Source organism: Acanthopagrus latus, chromosome 3 (assembly GCF_904848185.1).
Source record: "Acanthopagrus latus isolate v.2019 chromosome 3, fAcaLat1.1, whole genome shotgun sequence".
Taxonomy (NCBI): domain Eukaryota; kingdom Metazoa; phylum Chordata; class Actinopteri; order Spariformes; family Sparidae; genus Acanthopagrus; species Acanthopagrus latus.
Window position 1 is genome coordinate 4,773,827 of NC_051041.1, and position 24,409 is coordinate 4,798,235.

Below are 24,409 nucleotides of genomic sequence, written 5' to 3' on the forward strand. Positions count from 1 at the left end.
AGCAGAAACTAAAGTGGCTATAAGACTGTTGCCTCTTGTGGGACAAAGTGGTATTAGGAGCCAGGATGGGCCGGGGCTAGCTGGTTAGCATGCTAACTCCAGTAGACATCTCTGCAAGATAATACATAGAAGTCTTTGACAGAATCTCAACACTGTCTTTCTGGATAATATGTTGATCATTTTGGTTCATTTTTTGAACACATGTTGCCTCTTTAAATTGAACACACCTGAGGTACATTTAATTTCATTTGGACAAAATTTTATCATAGAATATTTTGAAGCCACCAAAACCGTGGTCTCAATAAATTAAAGAGGAAACAGACAAAACTGCGTAGTGCCAGTGAGGTTTACAGGGAACCAAGCTACATGAAACTGGTGTCATTATTCTAAAGCCTTTATGTTGTGCAATCAACATTTACTTCACAGTGATAAGAAGAGAAATGCACATGTCTTTTACCAGTTTAACAAACTGCAATATTTGGCAAAATAAAGTCGTCTGTCTTTCTTCAAATGAACACTCATACTATACCCCTTTAAGAACTGACGCAAAGCAAAATCATCGCTGTTAGTTGAGATAAAAGTGCTGAAATCCACAGTGGGATCGTTGAATAACCTGAAGGTCACTGGTTCTGCATGATGAAGTATTCTTGAACATGTGATAAGCAGCTTCACCACTTTGCATGGCAGGCTTTGCTTCATCAGTGTATGAATGAGGAATGTGACATGTGCTTTGAGAGGTCAGTAGTAAGGAAAAGTTTGTTTGTATGCATGTTATTTTCTGCACTCAGCTGAGATACATCCATCAGAACTCAGTCAAAAAAAACAGCTCAAATCTAATCATGAATGAAAAGAAAGTAGAAACAACAGCAGAAAACATCTCAGTAGGATTTAAACAACCTTGAAATGTGTTCAAAGCTCTAAAAACAGCCTCATTAAACCAAACACAGTGGAGACAGTGGTGCTGGCATGCCAGGAAACAAGCCTTTGATGACACACGATGGAGAAACATCCCTCACCTTCTGTGATCTCACTGCAGTCACAGTTTCCGTCCCGCCTTTAAGAGCTCTTCTCTTCCGTTTCCTCACTGCCGGACACGGTGGCTCCTGTCCAACGGCCACGGACTCTTTCACCACAACTTCCTCTGACTGGACAGCAGCCGTCGGCTTCTCTTTGGGCTTTTTCTTCCTCTGAAATGACACAGTAGCTTTGATTATTTGATGTTATTATTAAACTGAACATGGGAGCAGAGTTTTTCCTGCGAGTGCATCATCTTTGAGCCGCTGCTTCTCTGACAGACAGATTCTATTTGTAAAGTGTTTCAGTTTGGGAAATAAAGTCACAGCAACACGCCGTTCACCGTGGAACCAAGTGATATTTAGCATGCACTGACTGAGCCGGACAAAAGCTTCCTTATTCAGAGGCCACTGATTATGATTGGTGCTGTCAGGTAAACAAATGAGGTTTTGTTTTTCCCGCTGCTGAGGAACAAAACTACACGCAATACGTTTTATTCACCCAGGGGGACAATCGTATAGTGTAATTGAATGGAAACAGGCTGATACTGTTTATGGAGGAGATCTGCTATATGTTTAAATGACAGATTCTAATATGCAGGCAGTGTAGTCTATCATGTGTCACACTGCAGTTATTCCTCCATCCATAGCTATCATCAGGCTTTATGTTTTGTCTCAACTTATCACATGGTAATCAGATGTTAAAAGAATTTGAGGCATACAGTAGTTTTTGAAAAGAGTGATTGTACAGTCTGATCTCAGCTATGAATTACAGCCGACCGACAGAATGCATCAGTTACGTTTCCATTGTCAGAAAATGAACAAGCCTGTCTTTCATTCAGTCGTTGAAATTAACATACAGTCATAATGAAATCATTCTCATGTTGCACAGCGTGACAGATAGAAATGTAAAGCCGCTCAGTTCTGCTGTAACCTCTGAACCACCAGCAGCTCAAACTGTGACACCTCTGCCCACACTTTGAAGACCTAGAAGTGCGTGCTTATACAGTATTTAGCTTTTCAGTCAATGTCAACGTCAAATGGCTCCACAGTTGTGTAGTTTGATATTTGGGTTCTAATTTAAACACAAACATCTTTATCAGGAGAGAAATTGTAGACTGTGACTCTCAGGAAGTGCTGTTAGGTGCATGTAACCAACATCACCAGTCTCATTTAGGATAAAACAATGGTTGCATGCTAATTAAATAAGTAGAATAAAAAAAAACAAACAATGCAAATATCCACCATTTCACAGACCTGGAGAAATCTGATTTGTAGGCAGTTAGATCAGGTGATTGTCCTGATTGGTGTCCCATGTTTGGGGAAAAAAAACGTGCCCTCTCTACACTACAAGAAGCACAACTGTTTGAAGAGAAGGGAAAATGGACATTAACAAGACAAAACTCAAAGTACCAATGTCGGGGTGGATATTTCTTTGTTTTCTGTTGATGTTAAATGAAATAAAAAGAAGAAAAGCTCATAGCACCATGCTGACAACATACAGCTGAAGATGGTCTCATGACTGACTACTTTTTCTTGTTTTCTTACCTTTCGCACATTGTATAAAGAGCCTCTTGTACTTTATTTGTCAGTATGAATGCATTTGTTTCTATGAGATTCAAAAACAGTGACTGACAGCCTGATAACTGATGGTCGCAGCGTTACGAGACCTCACATGCCTCTTTGTCCACGCTGGCTGCTGCAGGAGGAAATGGACCTTTGTTGGCACGTCAGTGCTGAACAGACAAAGGGCTTCACTCATGGAGCCATTTCAGAGAGCCTCTTGAACTTATCACTCACAATAACTGCACAGTCCTTCTCTGCCGGGTAATAACACTCATCACCACCGTGCCAAAACACACTGAGCCAGAGCCAGCACAGTTACACATCTCTTGGTATAAAGTGAGCCCACTTGTAGTGTACTTAGTGATGGAACTGCAGAGTGATAAAGCTGCAGCTGCTGGGAGGTTTTATTACAGTGTATGGATTATGTGGGACTGATATAAACATTGTCCTCTGCAGGGACCTTCGATTGGACAAAAGGGGGCTCCAGCTGTGGAGGGTCAGCTGGTGCCACACAAACTGTAGTCGGTGCTCCAATGTTGCATGTTAGCGAACAATGCACTTTGATTTCTGTTTCAAAGCTAATGCCAGTTCCTCTTTTGTCTATAAAGAAACACTGTTATTCATGCTGGAAACATTAAATGTATCACTTCCCTTTCTGACTGAGACAGAAAGCCAAATGTAAAAACAGGATATTCTCTCAGCTGAGTCACGACTGTGCTGTAAAAGTCAGGAAAATTAAAGGTTGATTGCGTAGGATTTAGCGGCATCTAGCAGTGAGATTGCAGATCACAACCAGTGAAACACCCCTCGCCCCACCACACCACACCACACCACACCACACCACACTGTCATGGCTTCTAAAATTGATTTAAAAAAACTGACAGACCCTGTATTCCCATATATTCATGTCATAGCACTTGAGTAATAACGGTTCAGCACACTGAATAAGTAATAATGAGCTGGATAAGCATGCTGGCTGTTTGCTCCTAACACCTGCAGGCTGGTTGTGAGAAACAGAGCGAAGTGCAAGTGAACGAGGACCTCTGAAGTCTGAATTAGGCATTACAGGCAAACTAATGAGCTAAACTGCACTTTGAGAACTTCATCAGGATCGTTCAGATAGATTCTCTCACCTGAGTTGGAGCTTTCGATTTGGAGTGCTTTGTCATCACTGTAGGAAAAGAAAAGCAAAATCATCATCATTTTACCTCAGGAACAGTGGAATGTGGTTCAGTTATCGTACAGTCATTTCAACTATTGGTGGTAAAAGTGGCATCACTTTAACGGGGCACTATGTAGAAATTCATGCTCAAAATTTTAATATTTACAATACTAATGAGGTACTTTTGCAAAGTCTGGATATATATATTTAATTCCATAACTGAATAAACAAGCTGTTCTCAGAGGAAAACAAGGTCCTAAGAACAATGTTTGAAGGTAGAAAGATGGCAGGGTCCGCCACATATAAACAATGTGAAACAGTATGAAGTTATGTTGTCTTTCAAGGTCAGTTTGTTTATTCACTCATATACACAAAAAGAGTTTGTTTATTTAGTTTGTTGAGGCGTAAAAACATCTTTCGCTTCTGATTAAAATTCCTTCCCCAAAAACAACATACTGCCCCTTTAAAATGTGTAAAATGCCGCAGAAATGACATAGAAGTCCTGAGTCATCGTTCTCTGCATGCATCCACATGTTGCCCTCAGGTTACCGTGACTCTGCAGATCACTGGAGGCTCGAGCTGCATGTCGCCGTCACATCGTGTCAAATGTATAACATATCATTAAGCTCACATGTTGGTGTGTGTGTCGCAACACTCCAGTGTAGTTTCACATTCTTAGTAAGATGGGAAAGTATGCCTCTGATGACTCACAGTAACGTTCCCAAAAATAATCTTTTTTTATTGAACTAATGAGTATGAAAGAGCCATTGTGTCCTCTCACATGGGTAAAAGCACATTTGAACAGTAATTAGAGCAGCTCCGACCACCAAATGAAGTGTGAGCCAACGTGGGCTGGCAATTTGTGGAAAATGTGGAGTGTTGGAAAGGAAGCACTCACATTTTACAATTACAGGATTTGGAAAAAAAAAAAATAAAAAACATTTCCACTGAGTGCTCCTCCCGAGCCTGAAGTTAAAACTTCATAGTAAGCGGCGCCGTCTTATTGTAAGCCTATCACAGGCCTCCACACACCCACAGAGGGTTGGGTGTGGGGGTTCAGGGCACACCTACCTGCCAGGTACCTCTCCAGAGAGGGCGAGGAGCTCTGGTTCCAACTGTAGCAGCAGAAGAAGAAGAGCCAGACCAGGAGAGTGGCCAGCACCAGAGCCAGGACCCAGAGGAGCCGGGCCACAGCTGGGTTAGTGACAGCCCAGGCTGTCAGGATATCCATGCTGAAGGTTGCTCCAGGAGAGCCTCACTATCTACTCAGTCTGATTCCCAGAGTGTGTCTGCAGAAGGGCTCATGAATGGGCTGGCTGGTTTGTGTCCTCTCGGGGCAGCCACAGTGCCTGCAGCAGCAGCAGCAGCAGCAACAGGAAGAAGTCAGCCAGAGCAACAGCAACCACAGATGGATACCAGCTGTTCCAGACGGAGCCCTGCTCAGACCTCAGCCCACGTCAGCTCGCAGTGTGTAGGCATGTGTGCAAGCTTACGCGTGTCTGTTGTGTTTTACTGAGACCTGGAAAAGTGTGAGTGAGTGAGTGAGTGTGTGTGTGTGTGTGTGTGCATAACAGCTTGGAGGAGTGGCTAGGAGTTACAGCGGCTGGCATAACTGTCAGCCACTCCCAGACTGAACATCAGTAAGAATCCTCACACGGACCAAAAGGCTGCAAACTTGACTGTGAAATGCACCTGGGGCGTTTTCCCCTCTTTACCTGGACACCTGCCAGCAGTTATTCCTATAATAACAGAGGTATGACTGTCACCTTACATACCTGTCATTTCTTTAAGGTCATTAAGCAGGCTCGTCTGTTAACATGGCAAAGCCACAGACTAGACAGACTCTGTGTGAAAAGGCGACAAAGAGTGAGAACTTTAACTGACCAAAACTATTCACCCAGCAGGTTTTAGATGAGGCTCGTTCCATATATATGCATGGTAGTGTAATAATACTGCAGTATGTATTTAAGTCTGGTTTCACAGCCCTTTTACACAAGATAAATATTTGATAAGGATGTGCTAAATTGGACTGGGCTTAGTTGGCAACGTAATTCAATACTGAGGAATAAGGTGTGGTTAAACAAACAACCAATTATGATAAGGCACACCTGAAACGATGAAGCGTGACCAGAGTCTTGTGAGTTGCCAGTTTATCTACTCGCTCTCAAGCCAACAGAAAGTCCGGTGAAGTTTCACACTGTACTAAAAAGTTCTTGAGCTTTGCACATAATGGTTCCATACAACTCCTGCGGCATTATTAAGGTTCTGGATGCCCCAATATACAAAATTGATTTGATAAGACATTATTTACATCCTCAACACAGTCAAGCTCATGCACCTGCTTCAGACAGCCTCAGTCACTTGGCTTTAAAATGCGCGTGAATAACTTCTTCTCAAATCAGTTTGGGATCTCAAGCATTTATGTTTTTTAAATCTCCATCTTCAGTTTAGAAGAACTCTGCAACGCTGTTTTGCTGTGGACCATGAAATTTCCCTTTGCTTTACATCAGCATGAGGGTGAGTAGATGATGACTGATTTTTCATTTTTGTCCTTACCAACAGGATTTCCCATTCGCTTATTGTTCATTATACAGTACTGGGTCTCACATGAAGGCCTGCTCCAGGAGAGCCAAGCTCAGTGACAACATTTAAAGTGTTTAATGTGATTCACATGCCGATTATACATCGGTCTGTTCTTACTTTTTTACACGTCAACACATGTATTAAAAACACTGAAGGAGAAGTAATAGCAGATAGTGAAATGCCACTAATTTGCAGACGGCAGAAAACTTAACCAACACTGCCACCTAGTGGTCAAACATAAATAAAAGGAAGAAGAAACAAACTTTTAAGAGGCAAAACATTTGTAATGTTTATTCATGAAACCTGACTGCAAAATCAAGCTAATACCATATTCATCAAGAGCTTGTCAGTTATGAGAATAGTGTTCACTTAATATTAATAATACTTCAGGTTAAAATGGCCACGTCAAGTGCAGATGCCTCCTCTCGCCTCAATGTTTATTGCAGCAGTTAAGCTGGCAGTTAAATAACATCGCAAATAAAGTGATAAGTTGATAAATTAGTGGATTAATAAATACAATTAAAAAAAAGCCTAAATAATATCCCCAAGAGTTGATGGCATCCTCTTGACGCCGATTTCCATTTCAATAGAAGCCGGAGTCTTGAGCAGCCCAGTTTGGTGTCTGAGAAGAAAAGTACACACACACAAAAAACAAAAAAAACATGAGGAGAGGCGTTAGAAGAAGGAAGTCAACAAAAGATCTGATCCAAATTTAGACCCTCTCCAACTGAAAACACTTGCCAGCTTCTCTCTTAAAAACGACTGGCAGGAATAAAACAAGCGACATTCTGACAGAATCATGACAAGACTGTCTTCATTCTCTTTGATGAGGCAAATAATTTAAATTAATATCATGATTATTTTTGGCAGATGATATTAACACTTACTTATTACCCAAAATGAAATGTGTTGAGCAGATTTACTTAAAAAAAAAACATATTGAGTTTCATAATACAAGCTTAAAAAAATAAATCCACAAGCAGGAAGTCAGAGGTCACAATTGCAATCAGCTGAAAGAGGAAAAGATCAAGTGTTGTGATTTCACACAGATCCATCAGGGGGCAGTAGAAGCATCACGCATGTGAATGATGTGACCTTAAAGGGTGACTCCACCAATTTTACAAGTTCAAGTGTGTTTACAAGTAGTATTAATTGCCTCCTGTGATGTCACTTAGCAGCCAAGTTGCATTGTTGGTAATGTTGCACATGGGCAATTAAAAACAAATTATCACAATTGACAGAACCAGATAGATCGCCTCTTATATTCCACAGAGTTTTCTATACCTGGTGCCTACATTACCCACAATGCAATACAGCCACTGAGTGACATCACTAGAGGCAATTTAGCTGATTACATTACGCTTCCTCTGGAGCTACAAAAGGCTTTCTACTCGTTTCTCCACCAGTATACAGTAGTTCTCCCCAAGACAACTGGTGATATAGGTGGTGTTACCCTTTAAGAGCTGAACTCTACTCAATGTGCTACTTTGAATGTAAATTTAAAACGTGTAGAAAATACACAAAGCCTGGTAGTTTCTATACATAAGCCAAGTAGTTGTGAGGTGTGAAGGGTGAACAGGTCGTATCTCTATAAACATAAATAATGTGAAGTTTACCTCATTCCTGTTACTGTGGGCCACTTTCTTCTCGATGTTCATCGCCAACATCTGGCTACGGAAGGACAGGCTCTTGGTCTTCTCGATCACCTGCTGGTACGGTGACACCGCGTTGTTGCCCATCACCACATGACCCTGACAAACAGATTCACAAATGTTTATTTCTCCGACTTCAAAATGCACCGTCACATAAATCCTGACAGGTTTTGGATGCTGGCTTCAGACACGCATAAGCAGGATAAATACATTGACGTAGCCGTTTTTACTAAACAAATTAGCAGTCTAGTCTGGGCTGTTTATGCGAGGCTCCGTGTTTTGAAGCTCATCTGACTGGAGGTGGATCAGCGAATGCGGAGCCTCACCAGTTTGGAGTCGATCTTGGCATCGAGCCTGGCGTTACGGATGAGGTTGACGATCCACCTCTCCGCCTCCTCGGGCGTCATGTTGAGCTTGTCTGCCAGCATGCTGAGTGGAGAGAGTGAGGGGGGAGGGGGCATTTCAGTCAAGTAAATATCCTTTGGGGGAATCCAAAGTCTTTTAAGTTCCCTTTCTGCTCTTGAATATACTTGAAAAACTGAGGGGACATAAATAAAATCTACAACTCGGGAGCACTCAGAAGTAAAATTATTGAAGTCATCCTGAAGTTGAAAAGATTGTTTCTTCACTTTTCTCATGTTGTGACTGAAGCAATTCTTGAACACATAAGGCAATTTACACTAAAAGACAATTCAAGGATGGTATACCTGATGCTGATACACTGATGGATACGACAAAAGGTCTCAAAGATGAACAGACGGGCGTTCTCAATAAAATCCTCAAGGCAAGCAACCAAGAAGAAGTCATTCACAAGCACCTGAAGGACAAAAGATCATACTACTGTAAGCATCGCTCACTTTACATGCAGAGCATTCACTCAAGAATAAGAAAAATTAGAGGCGATCAGAAAGAATCCAGATGAGGCACATTTTCCAATACATACTCATACATAAACATTCTAGAGTGTGTAGCTATAATTTGAGACGATACCCATGATTTACTGGGATGATAAGCATAGTTTCAGTGCACTGCAGTACATAATGTGGCACAACAACCACACACAATGTGCTGGAAACTATTCCTTGTGGTCCGGCTGTTCTGGCAGAGTTTCCAGCTGTTGGTTTATCTACCCATACATTAAAATGTCCTGGTCGAAATTATCTAACCTCACAAAGTGAGGGGTTTTTATGTGATGGTTTTGTTTTGGGCTCCTGGTTCGGACTGAAAAGAGTTTTTGTCTGCAAATTCCCCAAAAGGCACATGTATGAATCAGTGTGTGACTGCTGTATAGGAGGCTCATGTGGTGTGAGTGTGAAGACTGAATCATGTGCTGACAAGGAGTTATATTGCACAAAATTATTCTCTAAAGAAACCAACATGCTCGTGCTATTAGCGGCTATATTAACATTTAATTTAATGTATTCTGAAGATACATTTTTTTAAATGTCAGCACAACAAGATGTTATCACATTTATCCATCGCTGTTGCCAAGCTCGTACTACAGAAAACATGAAAACGATCCACCATGAATCATCAAACCATCACCACACATGAGCCAACACGGTGTTTTGTAGGAGATTATGTCCCAATGTCTCCATCTGTGCTTTTAAAGCAGCAATCACAGAAACATCAACAGGGATGTTTGGCTTAACTCCATGAATATATTAGTGTGTCGGAATTTGAATGGAAATATGGCAAAAGGAGCTGTTTTTGCGCAATAAATCCAATTATTCAACGCTAATGTGTAAACACAAATTAGGGTGCCATAGTCCCCCTAAATCCTCAATCAGTTTACTTTGTCACTAGTATCATAGATGCTGTTCATATTGAAAGAGTGTAAAAGGGTAAAAGTGTATTATTTGTTCTGTACAGTTATTTTGGAAATCCTTCAATGAAATGAGCAAAATAAACCAAATGTGAACGAATGTGGACAAATTAATATTTTTATATCTTGCTATCAAAATGAAAGCAGATCCACTGCTGAAATTTATAGATATTTTACATCAATTATAAAGTTGTTAATTAGGACAAGTTGTTGATATCTGGACAGTAATTAAAATTAATTAAAATTCCCCTGATCATTAAAAGCCAACAGAGTCCATCAACAGAGACCAACAGAACGGTTTAATGAACTATCTTCATTCTGCTGTCAGCGTGCTCTCACTCCGTATCTGACAGGATAGTTGTGGCCTTGGCAGTCACTGCATAATTTATACAAGAGGGGTAAAAGCCAATTGATGAGAGTGCTTAAACAGTGCGTAAGAGGTCCCCAAATATATCTACAAAACTGCACTCAAGGGTTTCTAAAGAGAAGGCAACCGATCCCCAAATCTGACAGCTGTTCCGCTTTGAAAATCAGACTGAATAAAAGTGAGAGCCAGCAAATCAGGCCAGACATGGATTTGCTGAGGCTGAATAGCTGCAAAGTTAAATGCCAGAGACTCAGGAGATCAGAGCACCATAGCCAAGGGAAGCTTCGTATTACCCCTCAGTCCCAGGAGACAGCTAACTTTTATGGGCCGATTTAGGCCTGTGCACCATGACAAACACACACTGTCATGCAGAAAAAAAGTGAAGGAGAAACTTAAGAGCGCAATCCTTACCGACTCACACTCCCTCAGCTTCTTCTGGGCACTGTCAAAGTCGAAGTTCACGTAGAGACACTCCACGAACTCCGTGATCGGGTCCTTGTACGTGTACGACTCCTGCATGAGAGAGAGAGAAGTCATCACTTCTGTCTTGACTACATCCTTGAGTCACAATCAATTAATGAATTCACAATAAGAATTAATTTGCAAGTAGTCGTTGACCTCACCTGTTGAATGACTTTAACCAAGTCCTTGAGCACTTGCCTGCGCTTTCGTACATCCTTGTTGGTGATGACTGCAGTTGTAAGGTATCGCAGGATGTGTGGGCACATTGTCTGGATGGCATTCAGGTACCTGAAAAACACAAAGGCAGCACACATTGGCAACGGAATTTGTTGCCATCACAACGAAATTGGTACAAGTTCTTTTGCTCCAAAAGAAAAGAGGAAATATTTCTCACACAGAAGCTGTGATAAGAAATCTGGAATTCATGCAGTGCAATACCTTACACAGGGTGACATAACAGCATAACCTGTACAATTGTGTAACAATATTTAAATATAGGAGACGCACTTGAGAGATTCGGGAATTGAAATCATATGATTGAAAAGATCACTTTCTTTATAATCTCAAGGATCAACATCTTCACACAAAGAAGCGCTATAGAATGCAAGTCCATTTATCATTAACTCACTCTAACCTATTGTATATGAAATTGAATGAAGCCAAACTGCTGTAAGCATTCTAATGGATTTAAGTATTTTTTTTCTTCACTCGTTCCTCAGGCGCTACACTTACTTTAAAAAATAGACTATGAATCCATTTAAATTAGGCAGGGATATTTTTTGCACAAGATATTCTTTTAAATTCTTGGCTCTAAAAAACTACATTTTGCTGCCAGTGGATGCAGTAACAATGCATTTAAAAATAAAAAATACATTCAGGTTAAGAAACTGACAACTAAGTGGCCTTCCAACTAATGAGGCCTCAATAAAGGTCACAGGTTTCAGCTGGGAAAAAGCCAGTGTGTCCCTCAGCCATATGGTCTCAAGCAAGATAAAGAATGTAACATAAGCTCAGGATGACAGTGCCAGGAAGCCTGTGAATGTGCCTACTGTATCTAAAAAAAGGTGACCGTTTCTCTTCATATTACAAGACAAAGAGACTCACTGAGGCTGATAGAGGAAGAGCTCAATGATGTTGTCCCTGCCTTTGGGATGGTTGAAGAACACAAAGAGGGACCAGTGGATGAGCCAGGTCCTCTGCTGGAGTGACTGGAGAGGAGAGCTGACAGACTGAAAGGAGAGGACACAAATGACAGCTGTTAGGAAATTAAATAAAAGGAAGACCAATAAATACAATCCAGACAAAGGTTAAGGGACAAACAGTCCTGCTAAATTGCAGAGTAATGACAGAAGAAGCAGGTTCACATCGTAACTGTGGAGGGAAATTACCTTCATCTGGTTATACTTTTATTTGATTTCAGTCAGGACGCCTTGAAACTGACTCTGACATTACAGAAAATAAGCCTCACCGACTTCAGACTTCAGTTTACAAGAAACTGCAAAGTCATTTCCATGTTGCTATTTGTTGCTTGACCCATCTCATCTTATTTCTACATTCCAGATCCAGTCACTAATAAAATTAGCAAACCCTGATCACATTTGTATGTTTGCATGAATTATTGTTTCTTAAAGTATTATTCACTTACGTTGTTATCAATAGTCTCCCTTAGTCTTGTGAGATCCTCCATGGCAGCTTCCCAGTTCTGCATCAGGATCTCTGAGGCCAGTTTACCCCACAAAGAGCTCAAGGCATTCCTGTCCGTTGAGGGAACCTGAGCAGAGAGCAACAAAATTAGCGTCTCAAAATCTGACTGTGCAGTAGTCTGAAGACCATTTAATCTACTGTGGCCTGTGAAGAGCTTTTCTATTGTTTCGTGGTTATCTTACCAGGACTCGGAAGAAGTAGAGGTACTCTGCAGCCCCAGAGTAGTTACCACACTCGTACTGGAATTTGGCGTACCTGTACAGAGTGTCCAGGTACTCTTGACGAAACTAAGACATAAAAAGACAAGGAACATACAAATTAAAGCTCATTAATCCAGGCTGAAAGTTGACCAGCAACCAAATATATAGGGGTGTTTTAGAGTTTGACTGCCATTTCTACCTGCAACAAAGGGATAGTTCGGGTTTTTTTGATGTGGTTAGGTGGTTAAAATTTTGCTTTGCATCTGGACTCTGTTCACTGCAGTAGAAAGCCGAGCGTCTGGGCTGGAGCGGCTCTCCAAACTGAGGCTGTGCTGATCGGCAATTACAGTAGGGAACAGACCAGCTATAGATACGTAACTCATATGACCCCACTTCAAAAAACCTGAAATATCCCTTTAAGCTGGCAAAGGGTCATTGTAAAATTTGTGGCCATGGTTATAATGACGTTGACTTTCAACAGTCACACTAATCCACTGTTTTTCAAACTGCTAGTGGCTTTGCCTTTTTCAGATTTCAAAGAAAACTAATTGTGAAAAGCTGCATGGCTGTCAGAATGTAGCTGATTGGAGACATCTTTCATCTTTTCAGACAAAACAAAGCATTTTCAAGTCCTCCTCTACGTGTAGCTCGCATGACATCAGCGATGTCTTTTTATGTACAGACTAAACAAAAAACAAGATGAATTGCTGTTTATCTGATGATAATGTAAAAAAAATTTAAACAAAAGAAGCCATTAGCAGAGGAGTGGCAAGTGGTTCCTCTGATCATCGAGTTGAATAATGAGCACTGGGTGGGTGTTGGTGGATGTTTTAGGATTCAGAGATTTGGATAACAGTCCTGCTGGCTTGCAGTGGCAGCTGGTTGTTATGGAAACAAACACATTGCAAAACCCAACTTCAAAGCTCAAAATTCAGTGCAACTGTCATACAATAAGAGCAAAACAAAGAAAATAGAACAACATTTTAAAACTTACATTGTGCTTCTCTGAAAGATAGTCGAATAGCATCCTCCCATCTCTGATTAAAAATGAAATAAACAGATCAATGAGAGTCAATGCTAAGATGGGGCTATAGTCCACAGATATTTCAAAAGTACTATAATACTGCGATATAAACTGTGCAAAGTATTGGACAGGGATGCATTTCTTCGACAAGTCAATTTGACCTTGTGGACTGCATCTGTCGGGTGGTCTCTGGGTCTTCAAACATCTTGACAATTGGCTCTGTCTCTGACTGGAGCTGCTTTAGCTGGGCCACCACAGTACTCCTCTTCTCCCTCAGAGCTGAAACAGGAAATATTCTCACATTTACATCAGTGCTTGATAAGACTAAATAAAGAAGAAAATCTAACATTTCTGATCTCAATAACTCACTGGAAAATTAACCTTATCACATAGCAAAATACCAGGCCTGGCCAGTAATGAAGCACTTTCCAATTTATGGTATTTTTATGTTGTTACCTCTTTGACCAAAAAAGCTGCTTAAGAGCTGCTCAATGTTGGGACACAACAGGCACTAAGGTTATAGAAGGGCTAGAGATCTTCCCTTAACTACTGTATGTGATTTAAAACTAATGTTTTCTGTTCATGAAATGTGTCTCAGTATTGTGGTAAAGGGCTGTTATTTGTCTTTTTAAACGTTTTTATATGGAAGTTAATACTGAAATGAGCCAAATCTTACTGTGTGCAATAAACCAACTAAAAGCGTTTGTGCATCATGGGAAGCCAACAGTAGCCTTAAACTGTGCTGTTTGGAAGCAATATATATGACTGTATCAATGCCATGCAATCAGAACAAACTGATAAACAGCTGTCTCTCTTACAGTGTGGGATTTCCTTGTCCGCGTATAAGTTTTTGTACACATCCATGGCGAAATCCACCATGTTTGTGTCGCTGAGGAGGTCCAGCTTTCCCTGGAGAAGTTCCTTTTCATTGTAGATCTGTGATGAATTAAAAAAAAAAAAAAACACTTATTGTACAAACAACTGTACCAAACAGAGATTAAAAAATAACATCTGGGCATCTCAACATCATGTCTGTGCAGGCTGACAGCTGAGATACATGCTAACACGCTAGGTAAGCGAAATAAGAAGCTAATTAGCCATAGCTAACGACAACATTAGTTTCCGGGACTACGATCGTTTACTGCTACTACAACTGATATTACATCAACACTCCAATATTAAAGATTAAACTGAGTCGTAGTTAAACTAGCTAACGTTGCTACCAGCTGACGGGCTAACGTAACCTAACGTGACAGCTAGCCTGCGGGGAGGGGTCGGTGCTAGCAACAACCGTGTTTTCAGGTATAAACAGCCTCTAAGAAACAACCACGTTATATTTTGGCATTATAAAAAGTTAAATATGTTATACCTCTTTCACGGACAGGAATTCCAAAAGAGGAAAAACCAAATGCCGGTCCAGAAAATGTGCTATCTTGGTTGTCAAATCGTAGTCCGCCATCTTGGCTGGCTTCAAAACCCAACTTTATTGACAAACACAGAGCAGACGGAACCGAGGAATGCTACGTCATTTCATTTTCTCCTGCATTATGTTTATATTATTTTATTTTTAGAGAAAATTACAGTTAAAATATAAATGGCAAAAAAACAAAAAACAAAAAAAAAAAAACAACATGAAGGTTTTAACTGCACAGAAACTTAACAAAAAGCAAAGTGGCAAGTGTTCAAATAAAAAAGGGAAAGAAAACAAGGATACACTAGCTTTATCACAAACAAGCTAACACAAACTTGCCAGCCATAGCATACAAAGTCAGTAATAGTAACAGTAGTAATAGTAATAATAGTAATACCTTACATCTTAACCAACCAACTAAGTAAAAAAATAGCCAGATGAACTGATCTTCTCTTCTTGTTTAACATATTTGCTCCAACTAATGTACAAATATGTAGATAGATAGATAGATAGATAGATAGATAGATAGATAGATAGATAGATAGATAGATAGATAGATAGATAGATAGATAGATAAAGTGGTCCCCATACCCCTGAAATTGCTTTGGCCACAATTATGTACCATTAGTTTTAAAGATTATTATCCCCTTTAGCTAGAGCTCCAGACTGCCAGGAACATGTTTCTGTTTAGCGACACAAAAGTCATGCAAAATACCAACCAAATGAGCAGCTGAAAACAAATAGATGAAGCATTAACATATGGGTGATGGGGTTTTATCTGTGTCTTGCAAGCGGTCAGGAATGCATCTAAAGGAAAGCCTCTGGGACCGACGAACAACTATTGCTGGTCAAACATATGGACTGAAGGAGACTCTGGACTCTGGACATGTGGCCAACCTGAATGAGACTGTTTTATTGACCTCCCTGAGGTCAGGAGAGGGACCAGGCAGACAGGTAGCAGCTGTCACCACAGCAGGGACTGTGATCAGAGATGTGAGGCACTGAGCTTCATAAGCATCAGTCAATGAGGAGGAAAAGCACTCTGAAGCCTGCTGGGCTCCAGCTTGATCCAGCCCTGAGCTCGCAGTCAGTAGTCATGGAGAAAGATCCATTCTGTTTAGAGAGGCAACGCTGCTGTGTCCTGAGTCTAATTTTTGGTTAGAGCAGGGGAGGAATGAGAGAACATCTCTGAGCCACCGGCTGCCAGAAAGCCAAAGGCAAGAGGGAGATACAACACTGCAGAATCGGTATGAAATCAACTGCAACTTATTCATACAACATTACCAAAGCAAGACAAACCTAACAGAGAGCAAATCATCTGAATATAACCAGCTCAAAATGTGCCATAATGCAATAGTGTTTGCAAAGTGAAAGGAAACCAATCACAAACAATAAAAGCATTTAGAAAAGACATAAAAAACAGCTGTTTCATAGCAATGAGAATGTTTCATCATCTGAGTGTAGTACGTTAACATGCCAATACTGCCAGGTAACACTTAGCATAATGTATTTACGCTGAGGCTGATGGGAATGTCATTAATTTCCCAGTGTTTGACCTTCTGGTGGCATCTGAGGAAACATCCGAATAAATCCTCTGGGGACCATTCCGGGTTTTTACTTTTCACATTTCACATTTCATTTATTGTGCCATCATTTTTATTTTTATCCATTTGTATTTTGCTCGCAGTGGTCAAATCAACACTAAAGATGGACAGAATGTGTCCCACAGGCTCCACTTCCAGCCCTGCAAAAGAGGAAAAGCTAGGTTATCACCACAAGCATTAAGATTGTCAGTCTGGACTGAAGAAGTGGACTGGCCATGTGGTGGGCAATGGTACTAGAGGCTTAATTTATTCAAAAAACAGTTTCCTGATGAGTTTATGGTCTTAATCAGTTGTTTTAAGTCTTTTTTATATATTATTATCTATTATTATATATAGATTTTATTCATTTTGTACAATTTGGTCCCCTTAAGTGCAAAATAGACGATAAAGCAGGGTATGCTTCAGGACTTGGCTCGATTGTGATTGACAACATGCTTCCATAGCGTGTCCTCGAGTTCTCAGTCTGACCCGATTTTTATCCAAATATCTCACTTCTGGCTCCAAAAAATACAAATGCCAACTCCCATAATGCCAAAAGGCTTCAAAACATTAGTTCACAAACCAATGGGTGATTTCACGCTGGGTTTAGACTTGACCAAGATCCAGGACCGAGGTCAATTTCAATCTTTTATGTGGTTCATAATGGCTCATTGGCCGGCAGCACAAGACTGTCTTTGAGCCATGTAATTTCTTGGTGTGTGAAATGGAGGGAGCAGCTTGTAAAAAGGCTGCACAGTGAACTTTTGGAAAACTGCTCCCTCATCACTTTGCAGATCTCTCTGTTTTCTCAAAAGGCTGCAGTCGAGTGTAGCCATTTTTACAGATTTTGAATAGCGAGGCGACGAATTCCCTCATGAAACCTCCCTGGTAGAGCTCATTCGTGCCTGAAAATCACACACACACACACACACACAAAAACACAAGACTGGAGTAAATGTAATGTCATATTTTGCTGGCACACATCCCCATCCCTCCCCCTCTCCCTTCGCTTCTCCGTCCATCCTCGAGGCCTGGACGGATCCCGGACTCCATCTCAGCGGCTGGCTGCCTTCCACTTCCACTTCTTTTATGAGAACAAGAGCCAGCTGGATGTGCAGCGCTTTAGAGAAGAAGCCAAGAATTTAATAAAGACATAAGAGCAAGAGGCACGAATGAAACTGATTAATTACAGACAAAGAGCTACATTCTATAAAAAATGTGAGACTGCATGTAATATCCTCCCTTGGATGATAATTTGAAATTCAGTGCCTTCTCGTGAAATTGCTTTTCTACCAGGTGGTGTGCTGCACCGCTGCTCTCTGGAGCTGCCGAGGATCACAAGTGTCAAATCGAATGAATTTCCATGCTCTGACATTAAAGCAGTGGAAATAAGACAGCAGCAAAAACAACCGCCTGTCCCGGGGACTCGTACCCCTCCCCGAACATCCACTTCCAATTCAGTTTCCACACAGTTTCCCGGCTCCCGCAGTCAGTCTGCTGGGCGATGTTTGCTTGTTGAATCGGTGGAAAACAAGCCCAGCGATGGCTTGTGGCTTGTTAGGTGTGCTGGCAGTGCTGCAGTCACCTGGCAACAGAAGCCAGACACGTTCTCACGCTGCCCAGCCCTTCAGATATAATTGACATTAACTGACTGCTGAGTGTTTTATTTTTTTATTTTTTATCCCTATCGCTGAAAAACGTGTGAGTGCCTCATTTTAAGCAATTTCTACCCGAGCACGCTGTGATGTACTGTTAGTTTTCCTCCAGTTTATTTTTTCTTCAGCTATTTGCCGCATCAAGAGTCGACCAAGAAGGAATGTGATGAGCAGTTAAACTCACTGACCTGAGAGACACTCACTTTATGTGAGATGCCGTCAAAGGCAACTTCCCAAAATATTTGGGCGCAGTGTAAAAGATAAATGGAACAGAATGTGAACATTTTGCAATCCTTTTACACATATATGCAATTGAAAACAGCTCAAAGACAATATATTAAATGGTTTCCGTTATACAAAGTAATAATGTTTTTCATATACTTTAAATTTACAGCTGCCTTTTCTTTGTTTGAGTCAATTAAACAGCATTATTACACTTTCCTCACCATCTAATAACACATGATATGAAGTTTATGATGACTTTATCTATAAAGAGCAGTTTGACAGACAAAGCAAAGGACACTTAAGAAGACGATATTACGGAATAAATGCTCAATGTCAAGCCAAACACAAGGAAGCCAAGGTTGAGGAGATGTTAGAAACAAGACTGCCGAACAAAAGTGTCGATATGAATAAAAAGTCAAAGGAACAGAAGCAATGAAAGACGGCAAGAAGATTACATCACATAAAATTGAATTAGAAACAGAGATTGAGGACAGTAAAAAGAATAAAAGGCTACAGAGACTAATATAAAATGAATTTAAAAAAAAGATGATCCTTCTCTCCTCAGGTGGGTCTTTCCAAAGCTGAGGGGTCCTGATGGAAAAAGATGGCCAGATTTGGATTTAAGCTTCAGCCTGGGAACGGTCAGAAGGCTCCCATATGAGATCCAAGGCTGCGAGTCGGCTCATACGTGGGTCAGTGTTTCTACTTCTGGGAGGCGAGAGAGACCTTTGGTTTCGTTTGGTAAACAGGAATAAATATTACATTTCTTGGGTTTCGATGAGTCTCCGCGCTTGGTGGAACCAAGACACATTTGACTCTAAACCACTCTACGATATTCATACACCAACATTTAGGCCAGTCAGCATTTTCCTTCCAAATCATGACTGATAGCTGAACAAAGCGACAACTTACGTGAGTTCAAACGAAGACTTTCCACTCTTAAAATCAGTATTTCTATTATGTGTACCAGAGTCCACTCCTTTTTTTGATTTTGTCAGCCATCAGATCCACGAAGCCTCCTATATTAGACTGTAACATTCACACTGACTATAGCATATATATGACATCATTACGGAAGATTTATGCAGACCTACATTCATAATGTTCCGTATATGGCTTGTTATCTTTAGTAGCTGCATGTCTGCAGACTCTCTGCCAGTAAAGTTCAATCGGATCGCATATATCATCATAATGACTGGCTGAGGCAGCTGGCAGCTCGAGTACAAACGTTACACAAAAATTAAAACCTGTTTCCCGTAAGCCTCATATCCTCTAGTCAAAAACACTGTGTTGCTAGTTGTTGTCGCTACTTGTCAGCCCCAACCTTTTATTTTTAGCTGAGAAGAAAAACACGTTGGAAGTGAATCTTCCTGTGAGAACCTCATAAAGTCTGAAAGCTTTAACTCCATTTTTTTTTTTTTTTCCCTGGAAAATCCGACCCAGATAAAGTTAGACGGCAGCGCAGAATCCACGAAGAGCTGCCAGTCATCTCGGTGATTGACTGCAAATTACACTGATACGCAGAGTCAATACGGTAATGCTAATGCACTGGATGACATTAAGGGCCTGTATGCATTCTGTTGTGTCGATACCGTGCATGAATATTGTGTGTAAAACATACATGAGGGATGAAGCACACTGGTGGTGCGCTCACCCACAGTCATGAGTTATCACCAGCAGAGCACAGCGGACAGGGAGAGCTGAGAACGCTGAGGATGGTCTGTGGTGTGAGAGAAAAGACGGGTTAGACAAAGAGAAAAGAAAAGAGTGAACGTGAACAAATCAGACAGATAAAAGCAAACAAAAAAAAAAAACACTCTCACTCGCCTCCGTTTCAGACATCGCAGGGATGGACAGCGAGTGAATATATGTGCAGAGGTGCAAAGGTTTCCGTCAGTGTCGACTTCTCCTCTGCAAAATGAGGTGTCACCCTATGTACTGCACGCGTTCCTCCACAGGTTCACCCAGTCAATCATCTGGGCTTGACTGAACACACGCACAGTCAGTTACCAGCAGGTCAAGTTATACCCTATGTTTGTGTGTAAACATGTGAGCAGGTATGAATGTGTTGAACTATGAGTGTGTGTGTGTGTGTGTGTGACCAAAGAGACCACAACACAGTCCACAGCCACACTGGGGCTGATGATTCATGTTGTTGGTCGAAACTAAAATGAAACCGTGTGAAAATAACGCCGAGCTGCGAGGAACAAAAAGCTCCCCGAACAATGAATGTAATACCTGTAATGCTCCAAAGGAACTGGTTGAAATAACATCATTGTTTCTGCCTGAATCACAGACTTACGAATAGCAGAACCAGCAGACGTGTCTTGAATTGCAGTTGTTTCAGTCGTTATAAGACGAGCTGGCTGCCAGTATTCAGCACACGGCAGCTAAAGTGGAGAAAAAGCAGCGAAAACATAATTGAGCATCGAGACGCAGACGACGCGGCTGACATGATTTTATTTGCCCCTCGGCTGAGACACTTTGCCCCGCACATATTCCAAGCTGAATAAAATGAGCTGAGAGCCTTGACTCATCTGCACACACTTCACAGTGTGAATTGAGACCAGAGTTCAGGCACTTTTTCATCTTCTCGATAATTTGTCTTTAATGCTGAGTGTTTCCAGAGCGGGAAAACAAGTGGCTCAGTGCTCTGATTCCAAACATTTCTCCAAACCTGACGACTCCTTCCCCACCAGCTCAGCTCAGGTCTCACTAAAGTGCACGCTCTCTGTTCAAATTCATCTGAAGGGTTGCCTATGTGTATATCAAAGCAGGAAAATATAGCTCAGGGTGAAGTGAAGCAGGAAACGCATGTTGGATTGTGGCCTTGACGGTGAATAAACAGCAGTCATCCAGAGCGAAAGCTTCACAATACACAGGAATACGTAGCAGGCGTGGATCCTATAAACAAAATTACATACGTACCAATAACTGAGAAGAACTTTGCTCTTCATTCATTCCTCTGACTATTGTGCTGTCAGTACCTCTTCAGTTAACGGCACGATGTCAACACAGTAGGTGTGTAGCGCCTGAGGAGCAGCAGTTTGTATAGAAGCGAAAGTGAGGTCTGAAAAAAAAAAAAAACCTCAGCTCAGCACGAAGAATAATCAGACTTTGACCATGTAAAACACAGCTACATGCTGAAACGTTCTACTTTTTTGGTCTTTCAAGACTTATTCATATCTTTATGTTGCATAACAACAGCATAAATGTCTGATTTGCTCTGTCACAACTCTGTGCCTGGCTCTGATTAGATTTACGCACAAAAACCCTGGAGATGGTCCGACTTCCCTCCCAAAAATATCACCTCAAACACAACTGGTGTCATGCTTACAAATGTGAAATGTCTGGTGGACGTATAACATCTTATCCTGCTGACTGGGCTGTTTTTGTTTTCTTTGCTCTGTTTTGGTCTCCACCAACGGCTGGAGAAAATATCTTGATCTTTAGCTTCAAACTTCTTCTTCACCAGCTAGCTGCTAAATGTGTGTATCCAGAGCACAATGGAACCAAAAAAGCAAACTTGTAGTGTGTAAAAAAAACCAAGCCAAGTGCTAAAAAATACTAAAATAATGCAAGTACATTTTAAAAATGTCCTTTTAAGCTCCTGAAATGTTTCATGGACTCGACTATCCATCTGCATGAGTGCGTAAGTAATGACTAATTTTTTTCATTTTCATGTAATTTATCCTCTAACAGATCTTTAACATATTGCACATTTAAAGGATTTTGAGATTTCAGTGTTTCTGCCAAGTAGAAATCCCACACAAGCCTGCCTTCAGCCTCTTCCTCTGGGTAAAGTTGTTGCGTAATGATTGCAACATGCAGATGTGTTTCGATCCAACTGGAGGAACAAGCGCTTAATGAAGATTTGAATGGTGTTATTAGTGAATTTGGGCTTCAGCGTCCTGCTTTAATCCCTGGTTTTCTCTGTGTGATACGAGCCCTTCTTTTTCCTGGATTTCTTTCAACCTCTCCGGGAGCTTTGGATTTATCTTCCAACATGTTAAAAAAAATCCATATCCAGTGAATCCCTCGTGCGCCTGTTTATTTCTCCAGTTGAGCCACAATTTTATGGATTCTCTCTGACTCACATGACACGAGTCGGTACCTACAGAAAGTCAACTATCAGAAGAAAATAAGAGTTTCTATTCCGTCTGGATAACGTGGCTTGTTGACATCTCAGGAATACAACAGCTGATGGCCAACTGTCCTAATAATGTGACAGAAACCATCATGAATAATACTAAACGTATGCATGGGATGAAATTCATCTTGACAGGGTTGAAATAACATTTTTTACTGTACTGTATTTGCAATTACGCTGCTGGCGGATGCACATCAGAGGGAGAAAGAACGAGATGTTGTCATCTGCATTACAAGGGAGTTCAGGGCAGGAACCTGAGCCTCAGTGAGCTCTGTGAAGTCTCCCGCTCGGGTTTGCAGGGCTCATTAAATTTGTGTGTAAAGGAGGAGAAACAAAGTGTAGCTCCTGTAAGCTCGTGTACTTTCACAACACTTGCCCTGCGTTTGTTCATGAAGCAGATTCGCATCACCTCAGCCTGACGCGGTTTGAATGACGGGCGGCAGAATGCACCCAGGAGAACAGATGGGGACGGGCGAACAGGAACAATGAGTTATTGTTCTTTTTTTGTTTCTGTGTTTGCATCCTGGAGCGTCTCATCAGGACTCACATGCACAAGTCCTCAACAAAGAGCACCGCCATCGCTGCCTGCATGTTCACTGCAAACATAAACATGTACAGTGTATTTGAAGAGGAAGAGTGTTTGTGTACATCGTTACGTAAGAATCTTTGTGTGCTACAGAAGATTTCTTTAAAATAAAACTCAGTCTGTTTATGGCATGTTTCTATTTTGTCAGCAGCACGGTGAAGGACACGCTGTCACGACGAGTCGCCGACGAGCTCGTGAGTCAGTCGACACGTCCTGAACTCCACCGAGCTAAACATCTGTCAGCCCGCGAAGAGAAATCATGCAAATATTGGGCAATATTGAGAGTACAGCTCTGTTCCAGAGTGGTTCACCTGAATCACATGAACCATATTTTCTCACTTATTTGAAAAATATCTGCCTCCACCTCCAACGACTAGAGGAGAGGGAATTGGATTTGTGTTGCTGGCTGCATAGAGAGAAAAAAAAAAGATGAATTACATTTAGACGATTCAACAGCAACAGCTCTGTTCGCTGTTGCCACACGACACGCTGCCACTTGTTTTCTTAGGGACAATCCTTCAGCGGGAAAGTGGCTCCTACCAAAGCTGTTTAAAGTGGACGGTTTATTGCAGTGAGCAGCGCAAATGAAATCTCTGTTTACCTCCATTATATTGCGGTGTGGACAGAAGCCTCGGAGATGGGTATCTCAATATCTGCGGCGGTGGTGGAGGAAATATTCACACTCTTCATAAGAAGCACCGCCACACTGTGAAAAATACTGCCTGTGGTACAAGTAAAGACATGTGAATTAAAAACATCTCCTGTGAGTGCAGCAAATCATTTCAATGGAATATTATTACTGATGTGTTAATCCAGGTTAGGGAGCATTTAACTCTTGTAGTCATTGGAGGCAGAGTCAATCTACACTGAGTTGTTTAAAGATATAATATGTAACATTTCTGCATTTAAAGTAGACATCTGTTGTGTGTTTTCTTGAGTTGTGTATGTTACAGGCAGCAGATGGAGGTGACTGGAGGCTCCGCCAGAGGGGTGAGTGACTCACGGCGGTGCAGGTTAGAAGCTCAGGTGAGCCGGGAACAGATGATCCAGGTGATGCAGGCAGAGGAGCGGGAGGCTGGGTGGTGGTGGAGGTGGAGTGGCCAGAGAGTGATCACTGGAGGAGACGAAGGAAACAGGTTCGGTTCAGAAACAGTAACTCCAGAAACACGAGTCTCAGCACGAGGAGAGCGTGTAACACATCTGGTTGACAAAATAATCCGGCAGCGTGAGCAGAGGGCTTT

General features: G+C 41.4%; 1 protein-coding gene across 1 annotated transcript; it reads right to left on the minus strand.

The window, feature by feature from the left end:
- Positions 1–6,587: 6,587 nt before the first annotated feature.
- On the minus strand, positions 6,588–15,068 carry eif3eb (eukaryotic translation initiation factor 3, subunit E, b). The gene is made up of 13 exons (XM_037094086.1): positions 14,928–15,068; positions 14,377–14,494; positions 13,720–13,837; positions 13,529–13,571; positions 12,517–12,621; positions 12,276–12,401; positions 11,735–11,859; positions 10,792–10,918; positions 10,580–10,681; positions 8,684–8,793; positions 8,303–8,405; positions 7,941–8,075; positions 6,588–6,946 (listed from the first exon to the last, which is right to left on the minus strand). Exons 1-13 carry the CDS (start codon positions 15,015–15,017, stop codon positions 6,908–6,910), a joined length of 1,341 nt encoding a protein of 446 aa, XP_036949981.1. The 5' UTR covers positions 15,018–15,068; the 3' UTR covers positions 6,588–6,907.
- Between the last annotated feature and the right edge of the window lie 9,341 nt (positions 15,069–24,409).